Below are 24,881 nucleotides of genomic sequence, written 5' to 3' on the forward strand. Positions count from 1 at the left end.
ACCTGATTGGGAGTGGACACTTAATCTTACCTTCCTTATCTCTGACATTTTCAGAAATCTTATTTCCCTTACTGGGGCATGATCTTGGTAGTCAATGTTGTGTGGGCTACAGAGCAAAAGCCACACATGAGTTACCATCCTGCTGGCTGAGATGGTAGGAAATAGTTGTAGTGCAATGTGCAGGTTCATGTAGCCCATAAAACAGGTAATTGTTCACCGCTTTACTGCCATATGCTGATTATGTTTACTTAATAACCTGATTGTCATTTGCCTTGTTCTATTTTGATTGTTGCTGCAATTTACTTCTTGCTTTAAAATCACTCAAAAACCTCAAGGGATATATGTACCCCCCATGTTTTCCACTTACAAAGCTTCTGAATTTGTGGGAAAAAATGACATCTGCTATTACCAGGGTGACGTGACTGTGACATTCAACAACTAATTGAACACATTTGTCACACTTGGTTTCCTGCACCTGATGCTGCTAATACTCCCAGCTGCACAGGGACTTTAAAACTTGATGGTGAGACCTCAGGTGTTATACTTGTCAGTGATTATATTTCTATCAACATATACTGATATAATAAATCAATCAAAATTGACCTAACCTAAATCAGACTAAATCTACATTCTGATTGGTGGCTATCAGTACCATATCGTTTGTGCTGCTTTATGAAATATAAGTAATTGAATATAAAAGATTTTATGTTTAATTTTCTCAAGGAAATTTATATTCTTTTAACTCAAAGCAAAATCATTTGCTATTAGTTAGCAAATGCTTTCAATCCTGGCAATTCAATCCTGGAATAAAGGTTTCATCCAGGTTCTGCCTTAATAGTCCGTCTTCTCCAGTCGTGGGGAGTTTTATTAAATAAAGCCCATTGTATTGCATTCTCCATACTGCCTCTTTAGTTCTTACTATTAACCAGGCAGGGCATGTTTTTGTTTCTACTGGACAGATTTTCTTTGGTTTCCTGGTGACATCCAGATACCCAGATTATAACTAGAACATGATTCAATAGAGAACTATACCTAATATAATAATCTGAAAGGGGTTATAAACCGTTACAATGTTAGCAAAATGATTTTAATTGCTATTTGTACAAATTATCAGGTCCAAAAAGGGAAAGGAGGTCTGAGTAATGCCATGTATGTTAGTAAACTAAAAGCTACAGAAAACCTGTATGCACTACGCTGCTGTACACCGCATTGTGTAGTTGAAAGGTAACTGTCATTATTGTTTCCTTGGTTAATATACTCTAGCTGACTAGCTTTTCTTGTGATCTTATATTTATTGGACCTAATTTATTAAAGCTCTCCAAGGCTGGAGAGGATACACTCTCATTAGTGAAGCTGGGTGATGCCAGCAAATGTTTTGAATACTGTGCCAGATCCATTCCAGGTTTGCTGGATCACCCAGCTTCACTGATGAAAGTGTATCCTCTCCAGCCTTAGAGAGCTTAAATAAATCAGGCCCACTGAATGTTGAGATCACAAGTTCTGTATGCATGCCTAACATAGTTCAATATCATGCACCAGCCCAATTTCTTACACCCTTTGAACCATAATAACCTCTGCCAACAGACTTTTGTTTTTGTCAGAACTACTTCTCTCCCGCTTAAAATGGGAATAAAAAAAACAGCTTTAAGCAGGTTGATACACATAAGAAGGAGCTTAGGTGAACCTGGTAAAAAAATACAACTGTCAATAAATATATATATTCACAAAAGTGTTTCATTTTGGTCCTAAATGCAGCCACTGAGCCCAAATCCCATTTCCACAAGCCCTAATGTATATGGAATGACACTTTTACTGTTCATTATGGCTTTGGACCCGTGATAAAATATACAATATAAAATATACAGAGATTTGGTACTATATCCTTATAATAGTCAAGCCTCAGCTAGTGTTGAATAGGATGTATGAGTGCCATCCTCTAAACCAAGACAAAAAAAGCAGTATGTGTTTGTCACAATTGACCTTGGTTAACTATATCGGACTGTTGTTGTTTTTCTTGTAAACCATGTTCATGGGAGCTGATTTTAGGAAAATAATAGTATCTCTGAATTTCAATTTCACTGAGCAAACATGTACCATAGAAAAAAAATGCAGCCACATATTATGCATGACGTGAACCCAACATGCCAAGAAGTTATCTGATTTCCTTAGTAATTATCAGAGCTTGACTAATGAGAAGAAAGTTTATTGTACAAAACCAGTCAAATGAATATTCTCCTCTAATTAAATCTTTTATATTTTTTTCAAACTTGTAATTACATTTTTTTCAAACAATAAAAACACTATATGTCATAGCTGCAATTGTGTTACACAAATTGCAAATTGCAAATAGTGCAAATAGAGCATAGTGGAACACAGTATGTATATAGCGCCCACATATTACACAATTAACCTAACTGCATGTTTTTGGAATATGAAAGGAAACTGGAGTACCCAGAAAAAACTCCATGCCGATAGTCCTAGCTGAGATTTAAATCTGGTACCTAGTGCTGCAAAGGCAAGAGTGCTAAACTCTTAACCACCGTGCTGGTTTAGGGTAATGCAGCTATGCGTTTCATAGACCATCGACGCGCTTCCTCAGAAGGTTAGTAAAGGTTCTTTAATACCTGTGCAACAAACAAAGACCAAATATGTTTTTTTTTTCTTGGATGTGTGGACTTCTAGTAGAACCCAATGCATTTCTCTTTGCTTTATTACCATAGAGTAACAGTGAAAGAAGTAGGCACAGACTTTAAATGGGTATTTGGTGCAGGATTTGCTACTTCTCAATGCATTGAAAATGTTGATTGTTTTTATCAATTCCAAATGCTTTGTATTTTAAATACTATAGCGTGCTTTTTTATTTACCTCGCATATTATTTAAAATCACTAAATAAATGGTTGTGTTTTTGCTTGAAATTCAGCTGCCTTTTTTAAAATGTGAATTGAGAACAATCAGCAATATGAGTTTTCTCATAAATATTGCATGTAGTATACAGTATCCAATTTAAAGTAATTAATGTTCCTTTTATCCTCCTGTGTGCCGTGTAATATGATTTAAAATGCATTTCTGCTGCAATGTTTTTAATTTTCATAGTTTCAGCTCTGTATGCAGAAGATTATTGTGCATATTGGATCTTGAAAATGCTGAGGGTAAAGATTTTAAACCAAGGGAAAAAATGTTTCTGTTAGTTAAAGATCAGTTTGTGGATCTTTCAGTTTAAATCATCCATAACTGCAGATTATTGAGTTTAGAGGCTTATGGGGGAGCAAAGTGCAGAGAAAGTATAGAACCCAGGTAATTTTATTCAGTATATTCTGACCAGAGCCATACCATTGCTTAAAACAAAAAACTTTTACAACTGACCTTTACAAATGTGTACTGTGCTTTACTGATTTTGGATTTCTAAGCATGTCCTAAGGACAGCCTGGTTACATGATCTATCAAAGACACGTGACAGCACCTCCTCCAACTACCAAGTGCTCTTTGCAACCTCATGGGACATCACAAGCTCCACATCACTACCTGCATTTGATAATTGGAACATAAAATTTAGGTGCAGGGTGGAGTTAACACAGCGGTGTTCACATTTTTAGTCATAGCAATATAATCATTTCGCTAAGGTGCTTCTGATCTGAGGGTGTTGCTTTGCCTGTACACAGTGAACTAACGGGGTATGTAGAAAGAAACTCTCTCTGAAGGCTGCTCCTGGCTCATTCCCAATGGTACTTCCCCACAGGCCATGATGTCAGCTTGCTGCTCATTGAAAAAGAGAGGGCAGGGATGGTTCAGGAACATTGGAATTCCATTGCACTTTCTCTGCAATAACAAGTGATCAAACCCTCTCCATCTTGGCTAACCCCCTCATCCTATTTCAACCTTTCTATTTTGACTATCCCCTCTATCCTGACCCCCTGAACTTTTATTAGGATATTGGGTGTGTGGCCACACAGGGTGTTTTGATTAGGGCACCAAAATACCCACAAATGGCCCTGGGATGGCGATATCCACTCTGCTATAAGTAGGCTTCAATACACTGATGTCAAATTCAAAAACAAATCTATCGGAAACAAAGGAAGTTATGCTGTTAGGTGTTTTCTGGGAAAAAATGATCTTGTTTGGAAATCCATTTACTGTTCATTCACTTTGCATCTCCAATAACCTCAATATACCCCAAAAAATCACTGTCCCCCTCATCAGGTAATTGTGTTATGCTTATTGAAAAACTATTGTGATCTTTGTTGCAGCCCCCTGAGATATCCTGGCATCTCCTGTAAACATGACATCTTCACACAATGCTTCCGTTTTGTCATTCTTATTTTGATCATTCAGATATGAATGTTTTCAGGGAAGAAAATGTGAGTCCCACATGGAGCTCATGTTTACTAATGGCATCACTTATTAATGTCTATATCGCTGGGAGGAAGTTGTTCTATTTCAGTGTTCAAATATAGATTCACATTTCTTTCTGCCATGAAAGCCAAATGATAGCTGTAATGTGCTACTCTCTACAGGGAAATGCTATTTATAGCACAACACAAGGCTCCGTTGCTTTCCATTGTAGAGTCAGCTCTGTTTCATATCGCAGTGATATGATAATGTTATCTTCAATTTTATTCTATAGGATTTTGAGTGGTGATAATAATGGTATTGTAAAATATGGCGATTGCATTTGGGTCAAGATAACAGCAATGCTCTTGTGAAATGGACTTCTTGGAATATAATTTGAATTCCTAATTTTATTTATGAGAATAGATCCATTTTCTCTGACTAAATCTATACTTGATTGCTTTTTTTATTTTCCCTATTAGTCATTTTAACTGAGAGAGCCATTGGGACATGGGGGCATGAATAAACATGGTGTGCAATTTAATGAACAAAATAGGATATCCAGCAGCATTGTGACTATCATCCCCCAGAGTCTGATGTGTCAATGTTAGGATAGTATTTGCATAATCTAAAAGTTCAGCTGGGGCACTGAAATTTAGATTTATTTATGGCACATATCTAACATTATGCATCAATCACCAAGGTACCCAATAGTCATTTACAAACAGGAACAAAATCATTATAGACACTTAAAAGTTTAAAGAATTAACATCAGAAGCCCTCAAGAAAGTTCAACGTAGTTTAAGAAAAGCACTTGGTGATGCTTGCCAATAAATTATTAAAAAATGTTCTTTCCATGATTGCATTCCCTGTTACTAATACCATCCTTAATATTATTTTTTTATTATTGTTTTTTTTTTATTATTATAAAGCACCAATGAGGTATTCAGTGCAGTACAAAAAAAAAAAAATTCTGCAAACCGACCTACATAATTATAATTAGTACAAACTATGACACAGAAGAAGTAGAGGACCCTACCCATTTCAGTTTAATATCTAATATCCTTACATATTTAAAGCAGACCCATACCACAAAAAACACCAGAAGGTAGAGACATGCAAGCTCTAAACTAAACAGCACTTGTGTCTTGTAGCTTGTACTGCACTGCAGCCGATGGGGATAATGTACCATTTGCAAAACTTACATCATCTAATCATAGAGGCAGAATGCTGGCTCCATGCAAGTCCATCATAAAGATAGCAGCTCCCATGCCTGCAGCAATGACAGGTCCTGGACCTGTCAATGCTGCAGGGGAACTGATCAGGGTAAACGTGTGCCATATTTCGGCAAGTGTGCTGTACATACATGTCAAAATCTCACCACCCACCGAGTTTAGTTCTGCTTTAAGGGTCGTTAAAAGCCACTGCATTTAAATTCATTGGGCACCCAGGAGTGGTAACCACAAAGCTGTAAAAAGCACCTTCAGTTCAAGACTGTGAAGGCAGCTAGAGCAGCAAACCACACTTGGAAGCTGCATGTAGCATCTGAAAAAAACATCTGAGCAACCATCTGAAAACAATATGGAAAAAAAAAAACGTTTATTCCAGTGTTAACATTTTTTACCAAGTGGTACTGTGTGAATAAACCATCAGCATGCTCTTATAAACATTACTTATTTGCACACTATTTAGTTAAGAATACAACCGCTGCTCAATGCTATGGAGGAGAGAAGAAAAAATAAAAATAAAAAAGGAGAGAAGGAAAGTAGATTGGGGTGCTAATCACTCACCCTACCTGCTTCTCTCCATAGAACAGAACAGGATTGTGTATACAGCACTCGTTCATTCAATAGCCACTGGAAAAGATCATTTCCAACAACAATCCTCTGACGTACATCTGACGTCTGTATGGGGCTTATGTATTGGCTGTTTTATGTACAAAAGACATTGTAATTTCACGGTGTAGGTAATCTCACTAAACTGATTTACAAGGATTTCTGTTTCTCAGTTCCCAAGAAGTGTGAGTTTAACGTTCACAGCAAAATTTTTTTTCTGTTGGCTACATTTTCTTCTACATGCTAATCACACAATAGCAGGATTTTTGCAGCTTTTCCCTAGTTGCTACTTAGGGCAGCTTCGACTTCTGGGTTCCCTATACAGATGCAAGATCTGCAGTGTCATCCGGATGCTTGCTGCCTATTAAAAATTGACCTGAAAAACCTATGTAGGACCAGAATTCAAGCTTTACCTTCTGTTTGCTTGGTTTATGTCAGTAATTGTGTAGTGATATGCAGGCCTTGAGTAATCATTACAAAAAAATAAACTGGATATTCCCATGCAATATGAAAATACTGATGGTGCAAAAATGCCAAGGTGATGCACAATCAAGTTGAGAAGCCCCACTGCTAAACAGAGCTCAACGGCCCACAACAATGGTCTGATGGTCATGTAAAGCACAAGTTTGTTTCCTGTGTCCTTAGGATTTAATATGGTTTCAGTAGATGTGATTACAAAAAGCTGAATAATATTAGAAATCTGGATAGAAATGACAGGATGCAGATGGTGTCAGTCAAAAAAAATATAATGCGTATCTAAATCCAAAAAATAATTTTGGCTGCATTAGTTTCTCATGGTAATTTTGCTAATAACACAGTGTCCCAGGGTAGCAATGTCCTCTGATTGCACAGTATCTATGAAGGAGCAGCATTGTCACTCCCATTTTGGACTACAAATATCATCCATTCTCCTTATGTCTATTTTATAGAAGAGCAATGTTTTGTAATTTAAATAGGATGACTGAAATTGCTGATAACATTGTTTGTTATCTCAGTGCTGTGCATAGAAAGGTAAAATGATGTAATGTTTGTGACAAGATCAACAGCAATTTTTCTGTTGTTGTAGAAAAATCCACTTAATCTGACAAAAAGCTAATGCTGACAGCTATTCTAAGGGCTGGTAAGCAGTAATAATTTATGTTTGGTTCTCAAGTTTAGGTACTTTTTAATCACACAATGTGTGTAGTGTCAAAATGGTGTAGTGTGTAAATTCATGTTAAAAGCTACGTACACACGTGCAATTATAGTCGTTGTATACAGCACAGTTCTGCTCTATGAAGGGGGGGGGGGGACGGAGCAGCACCCGCTGCGCACTCTCCCCCTTCCTTTTCATTAGGTTCATTCATCATCCGTTGATCTGCCAGGACGGTCGTTCAGACGATGGATGACAGGCGCTGTACACACGCCAGATTCTCGTCCGATATCAGCCCCGAGCCAGTTTTTGGGCGAGAACCATTGGACGTGTGTACATAGCTTTATGCTTTGCTCTCTTCTCCATGTAAGTAATTGATGGATTTGATTTCCCTGGTTCAAATCATGTAAAGCTTAAAACAAATATGTAAAATGTTTCATCTCACTAGTCTTTAGATGAGATGGATGCAGGCTTTTTCTTTAGTTTTTACCTGGCATTGCTGTGAATAGCATACTTCTTGGGCTCTGTTTAAAAACAGGACATCTGACATTCCCCCAGACATTCCTTCATGGGAATCTTCCAGGCTCATGTGTTTCAATGGCAGTAATTGATCCCCACCAAGGGATGTTTGAGGGAATGTCAGATCCCTTGTTTTAAATTAGAGCCATTTGTCTCTGAATTGTAACCACTCAGACTGAACTACTGGGACCATTACGTATTTATATAGTGTGGACCTATCACCAGAATTTTACCATAGTCATCTAATGTCTCCCAGAGGAGCTCACAATCTAATATTCTTTACCTATTTGTCTTAGTTTAAAGTCCTAGTTTTAGGAGAAAACTTATCTATATATTCATATGTTCTTGGGATATAGGGAACAACTGGGTTTGGCCAGGATTTACCCTGGGAACTTAGTGACGCCAGTCTGTTTTTGTACTTCCTGAAAAAAATACCAATTCAGCCACTGCATCTAAGGACCAGTTAATAAAAATAGCTAATGCATTTACAAAGGGGAATTGAATTGGAAACAGCACAAGTGCAACAACAGTCTTACAGTGGCTTCCTCTCTCACCATGGCCATTGGCTAAGTAAGTGTCCAAAACCATCAAATACAGGTAAGTGGTGGCTTCACCAGGAACGGTTCAAACTACAAATGATTGTCCTCACATAGAGGATAATCTGGAACATTGTACAGGTGCAAATTACTTGATTAGAAATTCAGGGAGAAGTAAATCTGTGTGCCCTGCTGTGCAGTTTTACCTGATCTAAGAGCTATTGCTCTCTAATGTCAATGTGCTTTGTCCTTTTCCAGGTTTGTTTCAGCTAGGAAACAGTTATAACAGTTATATGATAAAGTGGATTTCAGTTGAGACTTTCCAATCGTGTTTTGTTTTTTAGATCTTTATGTATATATATATCATTGCGTTGTAAGAAACCACTGTGCCAGTAATCAGCTTGTCCAGCCTTGACTGCCAACATCTATTTTCAGCATCTTTCCATCACTTCCTTCTATAATGTCATATGAATGTTATATGAGCATCTATAGGAATTCTAGAAGTGTATTTTTTAATTGATCACATCTGCATGTATTATTTAGTGTAAAGAAGAAAAAATAAAAAGAAAAGACACTCATTACCTGAATTTTTCCCTTGTGCCCATTGTGTCTGCTGGAAAATACAGATTACTTTGTATGTTGTCAAGAACCATGGCTTTTGTGTTCATGTTTATTTTAGGATTATTTGAAGTGCATTTCGTAGACACTGCTGTTGTTGCTGCTGTTTACAGTCCACATAACATATAGTAAGTAGCAAAGGGTTCTCATGTTCCTTTGGGTATAAACAAGACAAGAAAACAATACACTCTATTTAAAGAGCCCCTATTGCTGGACCATTTATTTCAACAACTAAGATATTTGCATTTATTGTATCTTACAGGTGTTATTTACCTGTACCTCCCTTGTGTAAACATACAAAAGCCTTGAAGGTGATTCTATACATTGCCATCTTGGATATGATATCAACAGCCACACCAAAATCGGAGCCGTCACTCAGGTGACACTGTATAGTATGTTTGGCACTAATTCGCATCTGCTGCAGCTACATTGCTGGCTTAATTAAAATGTATAAATTAACTAACAGATCAGTATTAGCTTCCTGAGTTTTGGCCACATGAAAAAAGCAGCAGTAACTGCTAGTCCAATCACGGTGTTTCCAGTTGTAAATGAAATTATGTGCCACGGCCTTTTTCATATGGGGGGAAAGCTGTCGAATTAACTCTGCTGCTGGAAAAAGTTGGGAGAACTTACAGTATTGGTCGAAAAAAAAGTAAACGTGAGTTTCAGTATGAATAATGTGATTTAAATGAATGGGTATAAATGCAGTATTGTTCTCTGTTTAAAACCCTTTTAAGATCTTTGTAGTGTGCCGCACTATGCTACTGCATGGATGTTAAGAGTTAGCACTTCCTTTTCTAACTCTATTGGTGGCAGGGTGGTTGGAATATTTTATGGCAGGGTGGTGCCAAATTTATTGTATCAGTGCTGCATAATCATAAATAGTTAAGAACTCAGCCTGATGACCTGACCACTTGGGCAGCAGGCTGGCCTCACAGCAAATAGGCAGAACAGAGTGTTCTTCTGCCAGAAATGGACCACTAGTGCTGGATTGAGGAGTAGGTAATCATGCTGGAATATTAAAAGGGTAAGGAATATAAAAAATAAACATTCTGCAATCTGTGCAAGGGAATCAGCCCCTACTCTTGGCAAGAGATCCACTTCGTTTTTATTATATGCTACTGAAATATTTGAATATAATGATTTTCTATGACCATTTAATTAATGTCTTGCCCAGGCACAAAGATTAAGCCTTGAGGGTTTCATTCTCTTACAGGCATGTCGCGACTTTTTGGAGTTAGCAGAAACCCACAGTCGCAAATGGCACCGTGCTTTACAGTATGAGCGTGAACAAAGGGTTCACCTGGAAGAGACTATTGAGCAACTAGCAAAGCAACACAACAGCTTGGAAAGAGCCTGTCGAGGAGCATCTGGCCAGCCCTCCAACACTACAGGAATCCTCAGCTCTGAGAAAGGTAAATAGTTCTTTTTGCTGATCCATTTATTCTGTAAGGCCAAAAGCAGTGTTCTTCCTCTAACTAGCAAATGTAAATCATCTTATGCTGATCTGTCAGCAGTAGCATGAATTGTGTTCAGTTACCGTTGGCATCTGTTTGTTTTAACATTGCTCAATAAATTCTGTATTATAAAAGCTTCATTGTGAAAGACCTCCAAAAAACAACAGTGCTGTAGTATTTACAGTATATATTTATTTTATGTGCATGGAGAATCAATACTGGCAAAAGCAAAACTAAACCAGACAGAGAAAATAAAACTCTTGGGGAATTACGGAACTTTTTGCTATAATGTGGAAGTGTGAACAGCATATTTGAACATTTTGGCAACTTACCTGGATCTGTGATCCCCTCCAGAGCTTTCCTGGATCTTCTTACAGGTTTTTGACCTCTTATTTAGTATGGCTGGTTTGTGCCATTGTTTGTACATAAGGAAAAAGAAAAGTGCTGACAGACTAGGTGAAGCATCTATAGCAGGAGGGATATATATCTTGTGGGGCGCAAAAACAGGTATATACACTCAGAAATTGATGCCATTGGTAATTGGCAATACTTCCCACTGCTTCATACGTTGTTCTTTACACTTTGTCAACTACACTGCTCTACTATAATTTATGTAATCTACTTCCATATACTTTGGATAGTGTAGAGGGTTCAACCTGCTGTCATTTATTCCTTTTTGTTTTTGCAATTTGTGTCTTATTAGGAAGGTAAAGGACACCTTTCCAACATTGTAGGCTAGCACAGTTTTGTGGTACTTTGTTACATTGTCATACCAGATTGTATTATCGTGTAAAGGTGCATGTGAACATCAACAGGGATAACAAAGTTCACTTTTTAAAAAAGTGCTGAGAACCTCTGGACCACAAACATTCATGTTCATAGTACTTTTCATAGGAAAAGTAGCTAAGAAAAGTAGCAGATAGATGGAGATAAGTAATTTAAATACACTCCAGAATATTTATGCAAAAATTCCTAAAGGACCTGAAATATGGTAACAAAACCTACACACCATACTCTGTAGCAGCTAATGGTACAAAATTTGAAACATCCAGAAAAAAATGTAAATATATTCCAAAAGTCCCAAAGTAATATTCTTAGGTGATGATGGTGACTTTATGTAAAAACAATGTATAAAAAGCTTTATATCTGTAACCGAACTAATACAACTGAAAGGCATAATAAAACCATATTGAAGTGTACCCTTTTTTTTAGAACATTACAGCAAATGTTTGTATATAAATATATGGATCGGAACACAAGAACATTCTTCACTGGACTGCAGGTTCCCCAAAACTCTTCGGATTGTCTGCCGGTTGGTGCTGACATTCTGTACGCTGACAATGTGTGTTATGACTCAGGCTGTCACCAGAACAAAGTGAAGCCAATGCTATTCCTACTTATTCTGTCAGTTCTTATCAGCAACTGAAAGTTAATGCGTGTCAAAAGTCATCATTGACAGAGAACTTTCATGGCTGAGTCTGGAGAAAATTGAAAACCAGTACAGCACATGAAACTGCAACATAAAAGCAAGAAATAGTTTATATATATATATATATATATATATATTTACACGCACACTGTACATTTTGTTAATATCATAATAAAGAAACAGGGCCACTGTCTCTCTAATCAGCAAAAAAGAGACACATACTGATAAGTTAAGTGATTTACGTTTTGAGACAAGCTACCTATCAGCTGCTTCTGATTTTGCACACCAATAAATTGTACCTGTATAAAGAAATGCTGTAAACTTTATACAGCTCTTCATTAAGCTAAATAAAGTGTCAGATCTTGGCTATAAAGTTGTTTGTGAACCCTAAGTTTTATCAGGAGTGTATAATAGTTTTCATAGGAAAAGAGAGGAAAATGAACACTTCATATACCTGTATCTGGGGCTGAATTCACCAATACAATACACAGTATTAATGTATCTACAGGTGACGCAGATAAAGAGTGGGCTTTCCCCAGTATCAATATAGGCCATACATTTTTCCCAACATAAGCAGTAATAATAGTTTTATAGAAAGTTGTTTGCTCCAAATCATCATATTCTAAACTAGATAAGGACTAGGAAAACAGACAGAGGTTCCTTTAGACTCCAAATGTTGTGAGCCGACAGGCTCCTATGAAAACAATTCATCCCTGCCTACATCTTAAAATCACAATATCTTTTTTACTTGAATAAAATTAAAAAAAAAACATGCAACTCTAAAATATTACTTTGGTTGTGCTAAAGTGACAGCTGGAGAGTGACATGCTGCTTGAAAAGTACTGAACTTTCAAATTTAATATATATTAATCTTAACTTTAGAATAGATTTTAAGTTAGTTGATCACAAAATTTTCAGCTGAACTCCGGGAAAAAAAACCTTTTCAGTGGGGCTAGCCTGCACTTCATTTGTCTATCACTTGGTAAGATCTAGGGGGGACATAAGAAGTACTTTACTTACATTGCACCTCTTCTGTTTAACTGCTCTTGACAATACGTGGGCAATAAAAGGGCCAGATCCCTGACATCCTTATTTGCTATGCAGGGCTACTTGGCCTTTCATTGTACAAGGTGATGGCAGTGTTTGCAGCCCAGGGCGATTCAAAGAGAAAACTGCACGTGACTAGTCATGCAGAAAAAGAGCCTTTTGGGAACCATCTATAAAGCAAGTAAAAGTGCCTCTCATGTTCCCTTAGACGTGAACAGGCATTTACCCTTACAGTGCAAGGGTAGTACCAGTTGACTGATAAAACATTGTAAATGAATAGAAAAAAAAGGTGTAAAGACATTTGTCTTTTTCTCAGTGAGATTTTTCAATACAGATGTTTCTAGATAGCTCTGCAAAATGCAGATAACATAGCACAAGCAGTCACCGGCATAAAAAAATACTTTTTTCTTCTACCAGAGGAGCAATATATTTATATTTAATAGTAATTGAGGCATACTCCTGTGTTTATTTCATACTTCTTTTCACCAGCAATAAACAAGAAAGATGTTGCATATGGTACATTATTTTTTTTTTAATATTTTATTTTCTATGAGGTATGACACTATAGTTCATTCCTATATAGGAGATAATCTTTTTCTCAGAAAACCTAACTAATCCTCACTCACAAGAACAAAATTCTAAATCTGCTGACATCAAAAAAAGGGTAAAAGAGCTATAAATTTGTAATAAAACAGGAACTAAAACATGAAATCCATGTGTAGTACTTTATATTTCTGAATCCCACAAACAATATTTCCTTTATACCATGTAAAAAATTCAATCCCATTGTAATATTTCACCGGTAAGGCTGCCTCAACGTTTCCAATTTCAGAATCCCACAAACAATATTTCCTTTATACCATGTAAAAAATTCAATCCCATTGTAATCTCAAAAAGGCCACCTTATTTGAAGGCAATTTATTTAAATTGATATCAAATGTAACTAGCACTCTGCTAGCATAGAAAGTGCCTAATATTGTGTCCAAATTTGGTTTGCTTGTTCGCAATTCAATGATATCAAATTCAGATGACATTCTGATCTTGACACATGTCCCAAGTTTTTAATATTATGCAGGTTATTTCATGTGTATTTGCCCCAGTAATAAGCTAATTTATCACTGGGATCTCTTGTATCTTTTAGCCATTGGATTTTGGCAAATATAATAAATATTGTACAGTGAGATTGTAATGTAAGTGGAGTCTATGGTATTTAAACAGGGGTGGCTGTGTTTATTAGGGCATAGATCTGAGGTTAGAAAAAAAGTGTCCCTATAAGTCTGTGCTACACAGACTAGCATGCAGAAAACAAGTTTATATCCAAACTTTACTGTTGTTACTAAAATCGATTTTTACCAAACACATCAATGTTCAGCCACATAAGTATGTAAGTGGCAGCCTAGCACATATATAAAAATACAGGGGGTACTTTAAGATTTACATTGTAGCAGTTACTCAGCACCAAAATGCCTAACTATTTTTGAATGGACGCAAGTTGCAAAAATAGCTGCTGATATTATTTTTAAACTCAGAAACCAGAACTAAAATTGACCTGCTGTACTCTGCTTCCTAAACCACTGGGTAAAGTTGCCTTTTACTAGGAAGCTGTGGCTGATTTTTGTGGGTCTGAGCTTTCCAGCTGACATGGTTTTTAATTCTTCCTGGATTATCTGCTGGCACGAATCATATTTGTAACTGCGATGCTGAGTTTCTGAGTTTGGCAGCTGATAATGGGTGAGTTTACTGTGCGTGTATTCAGTATGCAGCCGAATTTGATTTTGAGTTAATGTCATTTCATTCATTGTTCTTACTTTGAACATTGAATTTAAAGTGATCACTGCTTGGTCTTTCTTTATATGGAAACTTGGTAGCTCTATATCAGAAATATATTAAAATATGTATTGAGGATTTTATTGTGTATTGTATCTATGTCTGATTATTGATATGCTGCAACAGTTCATCAAAATATTGTCTGATGGGACTGAAACTAGCCATCTGTGTCAATTGAGAGACTTGTGTAGAAATGCCTTGCGGAAGGGTTAATATTTCTGCAGAAGACAAACAGTAACACAACACTCTCTGGTCTAGACTCGAGCTGTTTATTACCACAGTTTAATATTATGTTTTACTATAAAGTAGAATACAAATTTATTTACTAATAATAACAATCTGTGTATAAATATTAAATATGCTTCACTGACTGCTATAGTTGAAGGATCTGTGAATCAATGCATTTGCAAAGCAACTGAAAGCAACAAGCTGTAGGATAGTTGTCTGTCTACACTGGCATGACCATAATACCAAAACCCACTACAATCTTCTACTATAAAAGCTGTTTACCCAATACAAAGGGATAATCTGCATCCAGTATTTTTGTTGTAAAAGTATATGATAATGAAAACGTTTGATTCTTATAAGCATCAGATTTATAACTTGAGCTGCAGGAGCTGGTTTAATACATCCTACAGAGGTGATTTAGTTAAAAATATGCACTTAACTGTTTTGCGAAGGGTCAAGAAAAGCTGCTAAAGGCAAGACTGGGTCTTAACAGTATTTAAACAAATAATTTATATAAACCCTAACATTTTTACTGCCTTCTTTCACTTCACTTCTTTCAATTCAAGAACAGCTGATTTCCAGACTAATATCTAAAAACAAATGTGTCTACATCTCTCACCTAATGTAGAACAAAATATAGAACCAGAGCTTTATACCAATGTCAGGCATAGCCAGCAAAAGCATTTTGAGGAAGAGTGTCACCACAAGGCTCCTGGTTTTGGTTGTTTTTTTACACATATCTGATTAATAAAAACATGTTGGGCCCTGTAAACATAATTTTTTTTGTCCACTTAAATTGGTGGTGATTCCTAAAAATGCTTTGTATCTGCATTATTCTATTTATTATTTTGTTCTATATTGCAGACAATATACAAATAATTATTTGCAGAACTTTTGTTTAAAACTTATAGAGGCGACTATCAAAAGTACACCCCAGATATTTCAGGCCATACCATACACATTCTCTTTTGTTATAGGCCAGTGCTCATTGTGTGCATAAGGACTGCTTGATAAATCCCTTGTAGTTCTTGGTATCCCAGAAAGTTAAAACATCAGTCCAACCAATGTTGATATCCCAGTTTCTGATAGATGCCACAGTGTTAAATTGCACAACAGTATCTGGTGTGTCTCATGGGTTGTAGAACAGAGATATCTGTGCTCGTGATTGCACCTGCCAGGGCTATTACTAGAGGATCCTACTATCCCTTTTGGATATTTAATTTAAGACATATACAATTACAGGGATTGGCCCATGTCCCCAGATTCTACATAGGGTTGCATTTTCAATTTTGGTATGACTCACCCTTCACAATAAAAAAGTGCTTATATTAGCAGTTTTCTGTTTAGTAATTTCTTTTGATTTCCGAAATCGAGGAAGAATTGAGGCATACAGCATTTTACTTTGAATGTGATTCACACCTTGAGTTTCATATGCACAGAACATTTGGAGTAACAGCTATATAATAGGAGGCTGTTGTCATAGTTATCTAAGTGTGTCTGATTTACAGAAAGTAAATCTTCTAAGTAGTAAAAGCAAACCCCACAAGGAAAATCCAGAACAGAACAAAGATAAAGTAAAAGTGATAGGGCAGGGTGTCCATGATCATTCTTACTTGCCACTCTTTACTGTACCAATAAATAATGAATACTTGGGGACCATACTTTTTGAAAGTGTCCAGGAGAGGTATGTTAAGTAAGGCTACGTACACACATCAGATGATTTTCATCCGAAAGTTTTAAGGCTGATATCTGATGAGAATCTGATGTATGTACAGTGGTTGTCCGACGTCGTTCATGGATCTGACCTGGCAGATCTACGAAAGATGAATTGTAATGCAAGTGAAGAGGAGAAAGCGCAGCTGGATGCCACTCGCTCATTCTCCCTCCTGCATTATGCGAATTGCCCTCTGCATTATGGACAGGTAAGTATAATTCATTCTGAATCATTAGGGGGGAGTGAGGTAGACTGGTGCAATACTTTAATGCCTGGATTAAAAAACAACACGTGAGATGATAAACTATACTAACTGTATGTATTTTATTTTTATAGTTTCATTGCATTCTCCTTTTAGGAAAACAAATTTGTGCCTTTGGTACCTCGTAGACCAGAAATATAGATTTGTTTTTGTGTGGAAGAAATAACATAACGTGCCTGAGAGTGGTCATTTGCCTTAAGAGTATGAATACCTGAATGCACAGCTCATTGCTTGATGATCAAGGTGTGGTTGTGTAAATCTACCAGTAAAGGAGATGACCTATCAAAATATTGTCAAAATATTCAATTCAATATGGGAACCTGGAGGCTCTTTGTGCACTGTTCTATAATAGGAATGATTTTAGGGGGAAATAAATACCTGCAAGTGTTACATTTACACATCTCATTCACATGCCCTTACCAGACTCCCTCAGCTAACCTAACCCAAAACCTGCTCACTGCACTTTCTATAGATACTAATTTATTTTTTATGTATAATTAATTTTAGGGAATGCTCAAGCAGTAAAAGGGGAAGCCAGTGATGAAGATGAGGAGACGGAGTACTTTGATGCCATGGAGGACGCACCAGCCTTTATTACAGTAACAACTGACCCCAAACAGCACAGGTAAACTTTACCAAGCTCTAAGAAGTAGGAAAAATAATCAATATGCATGTTTCAAAATACTCACGTAGTTTATCACATAAACGTTTAGTCACTTTTCAAATAGTACAAAGTAAAGTAACCCAAAAATTGGTAAAATATGTAGGTTGGTTGCTGTGGTGTGCAGCATTCTGAATATTTGTATATGTTTTCTCTGATACATAAAATATCATAATAATAATATTATCCCTAGTAGTGGTTGCTCCCTAGGTTTGTATGCTACTATCCATGATCATGGATAAATGTAAACCCTTAGCCGCTACCTGCCAGAAACTCTGTTCCTCAACAATGTGGTACACTCCTGACCTTCCAAAACCCTTCCTTCTTCAATGAATTTTATTAACCATTGCATACATCATTTACTGTCTGCCTTCTTCTCCCCTGAAAAAAACAATATGGCAAAATGCATCACATTTCAAGATTCCTCCTGTGTATCCCCACAAAATTTGTGACCCCCACTTGCTGTGGGTTTTCCGCTGACTAACCTTGTGGCCAGTGATTTCTGTCTAGTATATAAAATAATTTAGTCTTTTTTATGATATTCCTAAGAACTCTTGTGATACGTTTCCCATTTTCAATGGGTTAGTTAGGTGAACTACATCTAGTTCGTTAACAGTGGAATAAATATACTGTATTTGCCAAAAAAAACTCTTCTCTCTCCTTCCTTTTTTATTCTCTGATACATATCATTAGGTTGGATTAGCTCATTTTGTATGATCCCCTTAAAGAGTAACTGGACAAATCAGATTTCTACCACAGTGCACCCTACCTGTTGTACCAAAACGTAGTGGGGGGGCTTTACCAATGTCATAATGATGTCATTAGCTTTTTTTTAACTATAAAATGGACTAAGGGCAATCTCTCAGTCTGCTGAGAATGAAGAATGGCTTACAATAAAGAAACATCTTTGAATAGATTTGCACTTCTTAGCATTCTTCAGTGCAGATCTTACTTTGATGGTAAAAGGTGTTACTGCTTAAACCTTCTAGTAGATGATCTGACTGCATTCACACATATTAGGGGATTCTGGCTGCCACGGTGCTGTTATTTTATTCTTGCGTGTGCTACATTAGTGCATTGGGAAAGGGGGATATTTATTGCACAGCTTAAAATAGCTAGCCAGAGACCTTCTAGACTGCCACTGCCTGCTGGCATAGCTAGCTTTCTGTCAAAATGCCTGGAGACGCTTGACATTGACATGCCACACTCCCAGAATTCCCCACAGCTATGTATAAACCAGGGATCATGAGTCTATATCATGGCACATGCAGCCCTGTAACAAATAAGGTGTCGGAAAAGAGCTTAATCAGCTCAATCAGCATCAACTATAAAAGTATTTATTTTTAAGGGTCATTTTTTCTCCTCTGGCTGACTAGAGGAACTAATTAAAATATGGATATCATTTTTAATGGGGAAGTGCTGAAATGACTAAATATAGATAAATCACATTAACTTTCCCTCCCTGCTAAAACAGATGAGCTAGAATTTAGAGTTCTCCCTGACGCCTTAAACATGTCTGTGCCAACTACCTTTATTAATAAGGCTGATTGACAGCATGATGTACACATAGCAAAATAGGGTACATATGGGGCTATTTTAGATATAGACAGTGCTTATCTAAAAGCTGAAGTCTAGGCATATAAAAAATAAACAATTAGTTGCAGCTCTGTACTCATTAATAAGTCAGTGAGTTTATTTGTACATTTAAACCGTGACTGTTTCTGACTTCGACCTGGTATCAATCTTTTGTAGTCCCTGTACAGCATGAAAGAAAAAAGCTGCACAAAACCCCAATTAGTTCCTGTGCTCACAAGCGGCAATTATAATAGGCATAGGTGGGGTAAATGGGATGGCACAGAGATGAGCTAATCGGTGTCCTGCTTCTCCTTTCACTGCTCATTCACACCCAAGGGTGGATTCAGGACAATCTGGACTATAAGGATGTGGGTTGAATGATACTGGCGATCAGGCTGTAGACATCTAGTGGCAAAACAAGATCAGAAAATGTACATTCATAGTAAATATTGCAGCAAATATTGGTTTTTATTTTATTTTTTAATGCAGTATTTTTATCTTGTTATTTTTGGCAGTTGTTTTAGCTATAGATTCTTTTAACTTCTTAGGGCACAGGCATGTACCTCTTTTGTCCTGAATACCTCTTCCATTCTGAGTAGCTGTACTCAGTCTCCAAATGATCTTTCCTGCTCAAGAATAAATATCTATACAAAGCCTAAAACGACAAAGCAAATGTCGAAAGAGAAAAGCGGTTTACTTGCCTTATGTCACAGCAAATTTTTCAGAAGATGAAAATTATTCTAGTGCAGAAAGACACAGTTCTATTATTATCTTTTAGTATGGTTTCATGTGCTAGGGTGGAATTAGGTCTTTTATTCTGTTTTGCAGACTGGAGGGAAAATAGGATCTTTTCCAATGACAAAAGACTGAAAAATGCATGAACGGGCGCTGTACATACAACGCCATTCTGCTCTATAGAGAGGGGAGGGGGGAGAACGACGGAGCAGGACCCCACTGCGCTCTCTTTCCTTCACTTACATAGTGGTCATTCGTGGATCCATGAGGACGGTTCCATGAACAACTTCGGATGAGCGCCGTACACACGCCAGATTCTTGTCCGATACTAGCCCTGATTATCAGCGATTATCAGACGAGAATCATCTGACCTGTGTACGTAGCCTCACTTTGTTGCTCAGAATCTCTGATACTTTGTTTTATTACCTACCTGATACTCTAAAGTAGTTTTTCTTTTTTATTTAAAGACGTTCTGGAAGCAATCTCAGCAGTGCGAGTGGAGGCCACCCAGAAGAATGGAACCTTGAAGATAATGTAAGTTTATCATTTCAGTATATTTAAACCCAAAGGCTAAAACCAAATATGCTGTTACACATGATCCTAAAGTATCAAAAGTGGTTTTCACTACTTCACTGTGTTGGCTGAACACCGCAGGTCAGGTGGCTGCTGTACCAGAGTTGTGTATGTTTACACTCATACGGCCTCTCCAAGGCTGGAGAGGATACACTTTCATCAGTGAAGCCGGGTGATCCAGAAAATCTGGAATTCATTTCTTAAATTCATTAGCTATTTGCTGGGAAATGTTTTGAATCCTGCACCAGATTCATTCTAGGTTTGCTGAATCACCCAGCTTCCCAGATAAAAGTGTATCTTCCCCAGCCTTGGAGAGCTTTAATAAATCAGGGCCATAATCTCAACTCTTTATAATTCAATGAATAAATATATTCTGAATAGAGCATTAATTGTAGCCACAGGCGTTAGGATATGCAATTTTGTGCAAAGGATATAAGGTATTTATGGGGACTACATGGTGCTCCCATGATAGTTTATCTTCTCTGCTCCTGGAGAGCTTTAATAAATAATGCCCACTGTATTACAAAGGCTCTCTCTTGCATTATCTTCTATTGCTCACTTCAGAGTTAAACTTCAATACATAACATGACAAATACTTCCATACCACTGCCTAAAAAATTAGCCTTATTTGTTCAGTTACTACTTTCAGAGTGATACTGATGATTAAGAGTTTAGAGTTCTATTTTAGGCACTGTATTAGGGACAGAAATGTTCTTCAGAAACCAATGATTGCTCTACTTCCTGTAAACTTCACATACATGCCAACATTGCAATCAGAATGCTCTAGCAACAGCTTTGGAATAAGCAGTCAAGATAATAGCTATGGAATCCTTTAAGAGAATATAAAAATAGTATTACCTTCAATGCAAACCTATTCACATTCATGACGCACCCACTGCTCATCTTACATCTGGTCCCTAAGGGGAGTGAAGTATAAAGACCAATCCCATTACAGCTTGAACCAGAATTTATAAACAACTGATGAAAAGATAATCCAGTGCAAGTCTCCTATAAATCAACTTGAATTTGGTAAACAACTGCATCCTTATCATTCAGAAATAAGTTTCTATTCTCTCCTTAAAGAAAACCAGTCACCAGGCATTTGTAGTAATATGAATCTCCACTTGTAATTGATACAAAACTGCATCCTTGGCTCATAATCATCGCTATTTATCCACCATTCTCTGCCTCTCATAGCAGAAGAATCCCCTCAGTGGTAGTTCTGGAAGCTGGCTTTTTTCCTGCTTCAGTTAAATGATATAACATAACCATTTATCTGTTAATTAACAATGCTACTTCAATCACATGAAGCAAAGCTAAACAGCTTGTCAGTAAAAGAGTATATCTGGCTAAACAAATTTAGCCTAATTGGTATTTTTACCTAAATCTTTGTGTTCCTTGTGTATTTATTTCAGACCTGAGCAGTAACCCTGCAAGGTGTGACTTTATCCTCTGTGCTAAAGCTTCCTGTATGAAAGACTGCTCACTGTTGTTTTCTTATCTAGTGCAAGGTGACTGGTCTTGTATCCGCCCCCTTTTATTGTTAATAATATTATTATTATTATTATAATTATACAGTATTTATATAGGACCATCATATTACGCAGCTCTGTACAAAGTCCATAGTCATGTTACTAGCTGTCCCTCAAAGGAGCTCACAATCTAATCTCCCTACCATAGTCATATGTCTTTAATACAGTCCAAGGTCAAGTTTTTTTGGAGGGAAACCAATTAACCCAACTACATGGTTTTTGGAATGTGGGAGGTAACCGGAGTACCCAGAGGAAACCCACGCAAACCCCTGCAAACTCCATACAGACAGTGTCCTGGTCGAGATTCGAACCTGGGACCTAGCACTGCAAAGGCCAGAGTGCTAACCACTGAGCCACTGATTATATCTGCTGGGTCTCACCCAAAGCATTTTCCTCTGCCCGTGTTTTATTATCAGAGTGATAATGTTACTAATAGTTTTTAAGGTTATGATGTGGATTTTAAAAGTTTTTCCAACACTAAATTCAGGAAGGAGAGAAACCAGCCACTATGATAATCCATAATCATCCATATTTTGCAGCAAACAGAGCCACAACTACACTGCTTCAAAAAAAAAAAAAAAAAATAATCATGGAATTCAACAGGTCATGCCACTCTCTGGCATGGTTACCTAAACTATGTTTTTTATGAAGCAGGTGGTTTATGTGTTTATGTCATAGTTTTCTGACTACGCATATAGATTTTGTAACCATTATTGCTACCGTTGGGTAGGTTCAGATATAGGAAATCTTAGCATACAGCTTCAATTGCTGTACAGATTATATTGCTTTTTTTTAATACTAGGATTGTTTTGTCATTTCTTGTAACACTCGGGATTGTTTCACCCCCAGGTTTTTCACAGCTCTCACGAAGGCAGTTTTTATGACTCTAAACGCAAAGATGTCTTACCTAAGAAAAGGAGAAGGTCACGAATTCCTGACAAACCAAACTACAGCCTTAATCTCTGGAGTATAATGAAAAACTGCATCGGCAAAGAGCTTTCTAAGATCCCCATGCCTGTACGTGAGTTACTTTGGCTTGTGCCTTTAAAATTGTCTGTACTTTTAAGTAGCAGTAAGCTGATAGCTTGATCCCATTCAGGAAATAAGCCAATTTGTCTTCTGTTACAGTATATTATTTGTATTACACTTTGTAACTTTGACTGGATTTAATGATTATCCTCTTATGTAGTGCCTTGGTGGATATGGCAGGGTGCTGTTTTATTTCACAGCACATTTAGCTCTCTTGTACCAGTTCCTCTCATCTTCTTCACCCTACATGAAGTCTAAGTGGGGGGACAGTAGCATTTGTTAAAATCAATCAAAAAACAGCATTCGTGACCATTAGTTTAAAACATGCTGAGATCTTGCCAGGGTGTAAACTGCAATCTTTAGCAATGATTTGTGTCATAGATCTGCTTCCATAGTACTTTTATCATTTGGTCTTTTGATGTATTAATTTTCTTGGTGTTTTGGGGTTTCATCTAGTTATGCTTTTATTGTATCACATTGAATACTTATGTCCCTTATGGATTTTTTATCTGTTTTTGTTCATAAAGTGAGTATTTAAAATTCTGCAAGAATATATTCCTAACATGTTAAAGCGTACCTAAACTCTGAATTTTTACTTTATATAAAAGGGTAGACAACCCTTTTTATTTAAGGTCAAAATTTTCTTTGTTAGTGTTTTTATTCGGTGCAACACACTTAAAAAAAAAAAAAAAGGTGCAGCACCGTACCCTTAATTCTTGATTGCCTAGGTGATCGAGAATGAGGTGATCCTCCCAGAATACCTATGTCACACATCCCGGGAGGCTCCTGGCTGCTCCTTCTGCACATGCCCAAGCATCTCAGGCATGCGCAGAAGGAGCCCTTACAGCAATAGGGAAAAAAATTGTCCATCTCACCCATGCACAAGACTGGCAAGTTTTTTCCAAATCTACATCACCCGATCTCGCACCTGTGCGCTGCGAGATTGGTTGATGTGGGAAGAACATGGAAGAAGAGAGAAAACTTTTCGGCGCCTGGCGCTCCCTCTACGGATACCGGGTTATCTTCTGCTTCAAATTATACAGCAAGAGTGCCTATTAAAAAACTACCATTTTTATCATCGAAAAGCCACCATACTGTTAAAATAAAAAAAATAGGAGCATGCAGTTTGTTAATTGCAGAAAGGACAGGCAATGTCTCTTCTGCAATAAAATAAACTTACCTGCCGGTTAGGAATGTTTAATTTACACTCTCCTGGCTCTGGAGCGGTGACAAGCATCTTTACCCGGTTCTTTTCCAGAGCCAGGATCTTTGGCCATTTTGATTGGCTAGGTTGGTATGACATAATTACAATGCATGCTGGTATCATACGCTGAGCTGCGCTTTCACACCTCAATGTGTGTTATAGAAAATTGCCAACAAGAAGGTAAGTTTATTTTATTACAGATGGGACATCACCTGTTCTTTCTGCCATAAAGACAGCTTCTATCATAATTTACAATATAGTTTTGCTTTAAGCTCCAACCCTGAGATGATGTAATCACCGCAGACAGCATTAAGCATTTTCTCAGTCTCCGTGATCGCACTATAACATTGTATTTGGCAACTAAGAAGTCACAAGGGTAGCAGGTCATATGGTGAAAGGCTACAGCAAGAGTCTGGTCTTTGCAGACATTTGTGAACACAGCCAAGAATTGAACAACTAACAGGATGTGTACATTATTCCATCATCTCAGTCCAGGAAGTAGATGGCAACCATGGATGATGCCTAAGCAAAGTACTGCGATTTCTGTTAGGGGTAATTGTGACTTTAGGTGTTATAGAACAACATAGAACAACACTAGCAAAAGCAACATTTTCATTGTGGACTCTTGTTCTGGTGACAGC

General features: G+C 37.2%; 1 protein-coding gene across 1 annotated transcript in view; it reads left to right on the plus strand.

Moving 5' to 3' along the window:
- Positions 1 to 10,135: 10,135 nt before the first annotated feature.
- Positions 10,136 to 24,881, plus strand: part of LOC140332747 (oxysterol-binding protein 2-like) — a gene marked incomplete at its 5' end in the record, with an annotated part of 41,598 nt that continues 26,852 nt past the window's right edge. Inside the window, 4 exons of the mRNA XM_072413944.1 lie at positions 10,136 to 10,382; positions 17,439 to 17,556; positions 20,370 to 20,436; positions 22,857 to 23,024. Coding sequence (XP_072270045.1) covers positions 10,136 to 10,382; positions 17,439 to 17,556; positions 20,370 to 20,436; positions 22,857 to 23,024 — 600 coding nt within the window. The remainder of the gene's footprint in view (positions 10,383 to 17,438; positions 17,557 to 20,369; positions 20,437 to 22,856; positions 23,025 to 24,881) is intronic.

This window comes from Pyxicephalus adspersus, chromosome 6 (genome assembly GCF_032062135.1).
Source record: "Pyxicephalus adspersus chromosome 6, UCB_Pads_2.0, whole genome shotgun sequence".
NCBI lineage: Eukaryota > Metazoa > Chordata > Amphibia > Anura > Pyxicephalidae > Pyxicephalus > Pyxicephalus adspersus.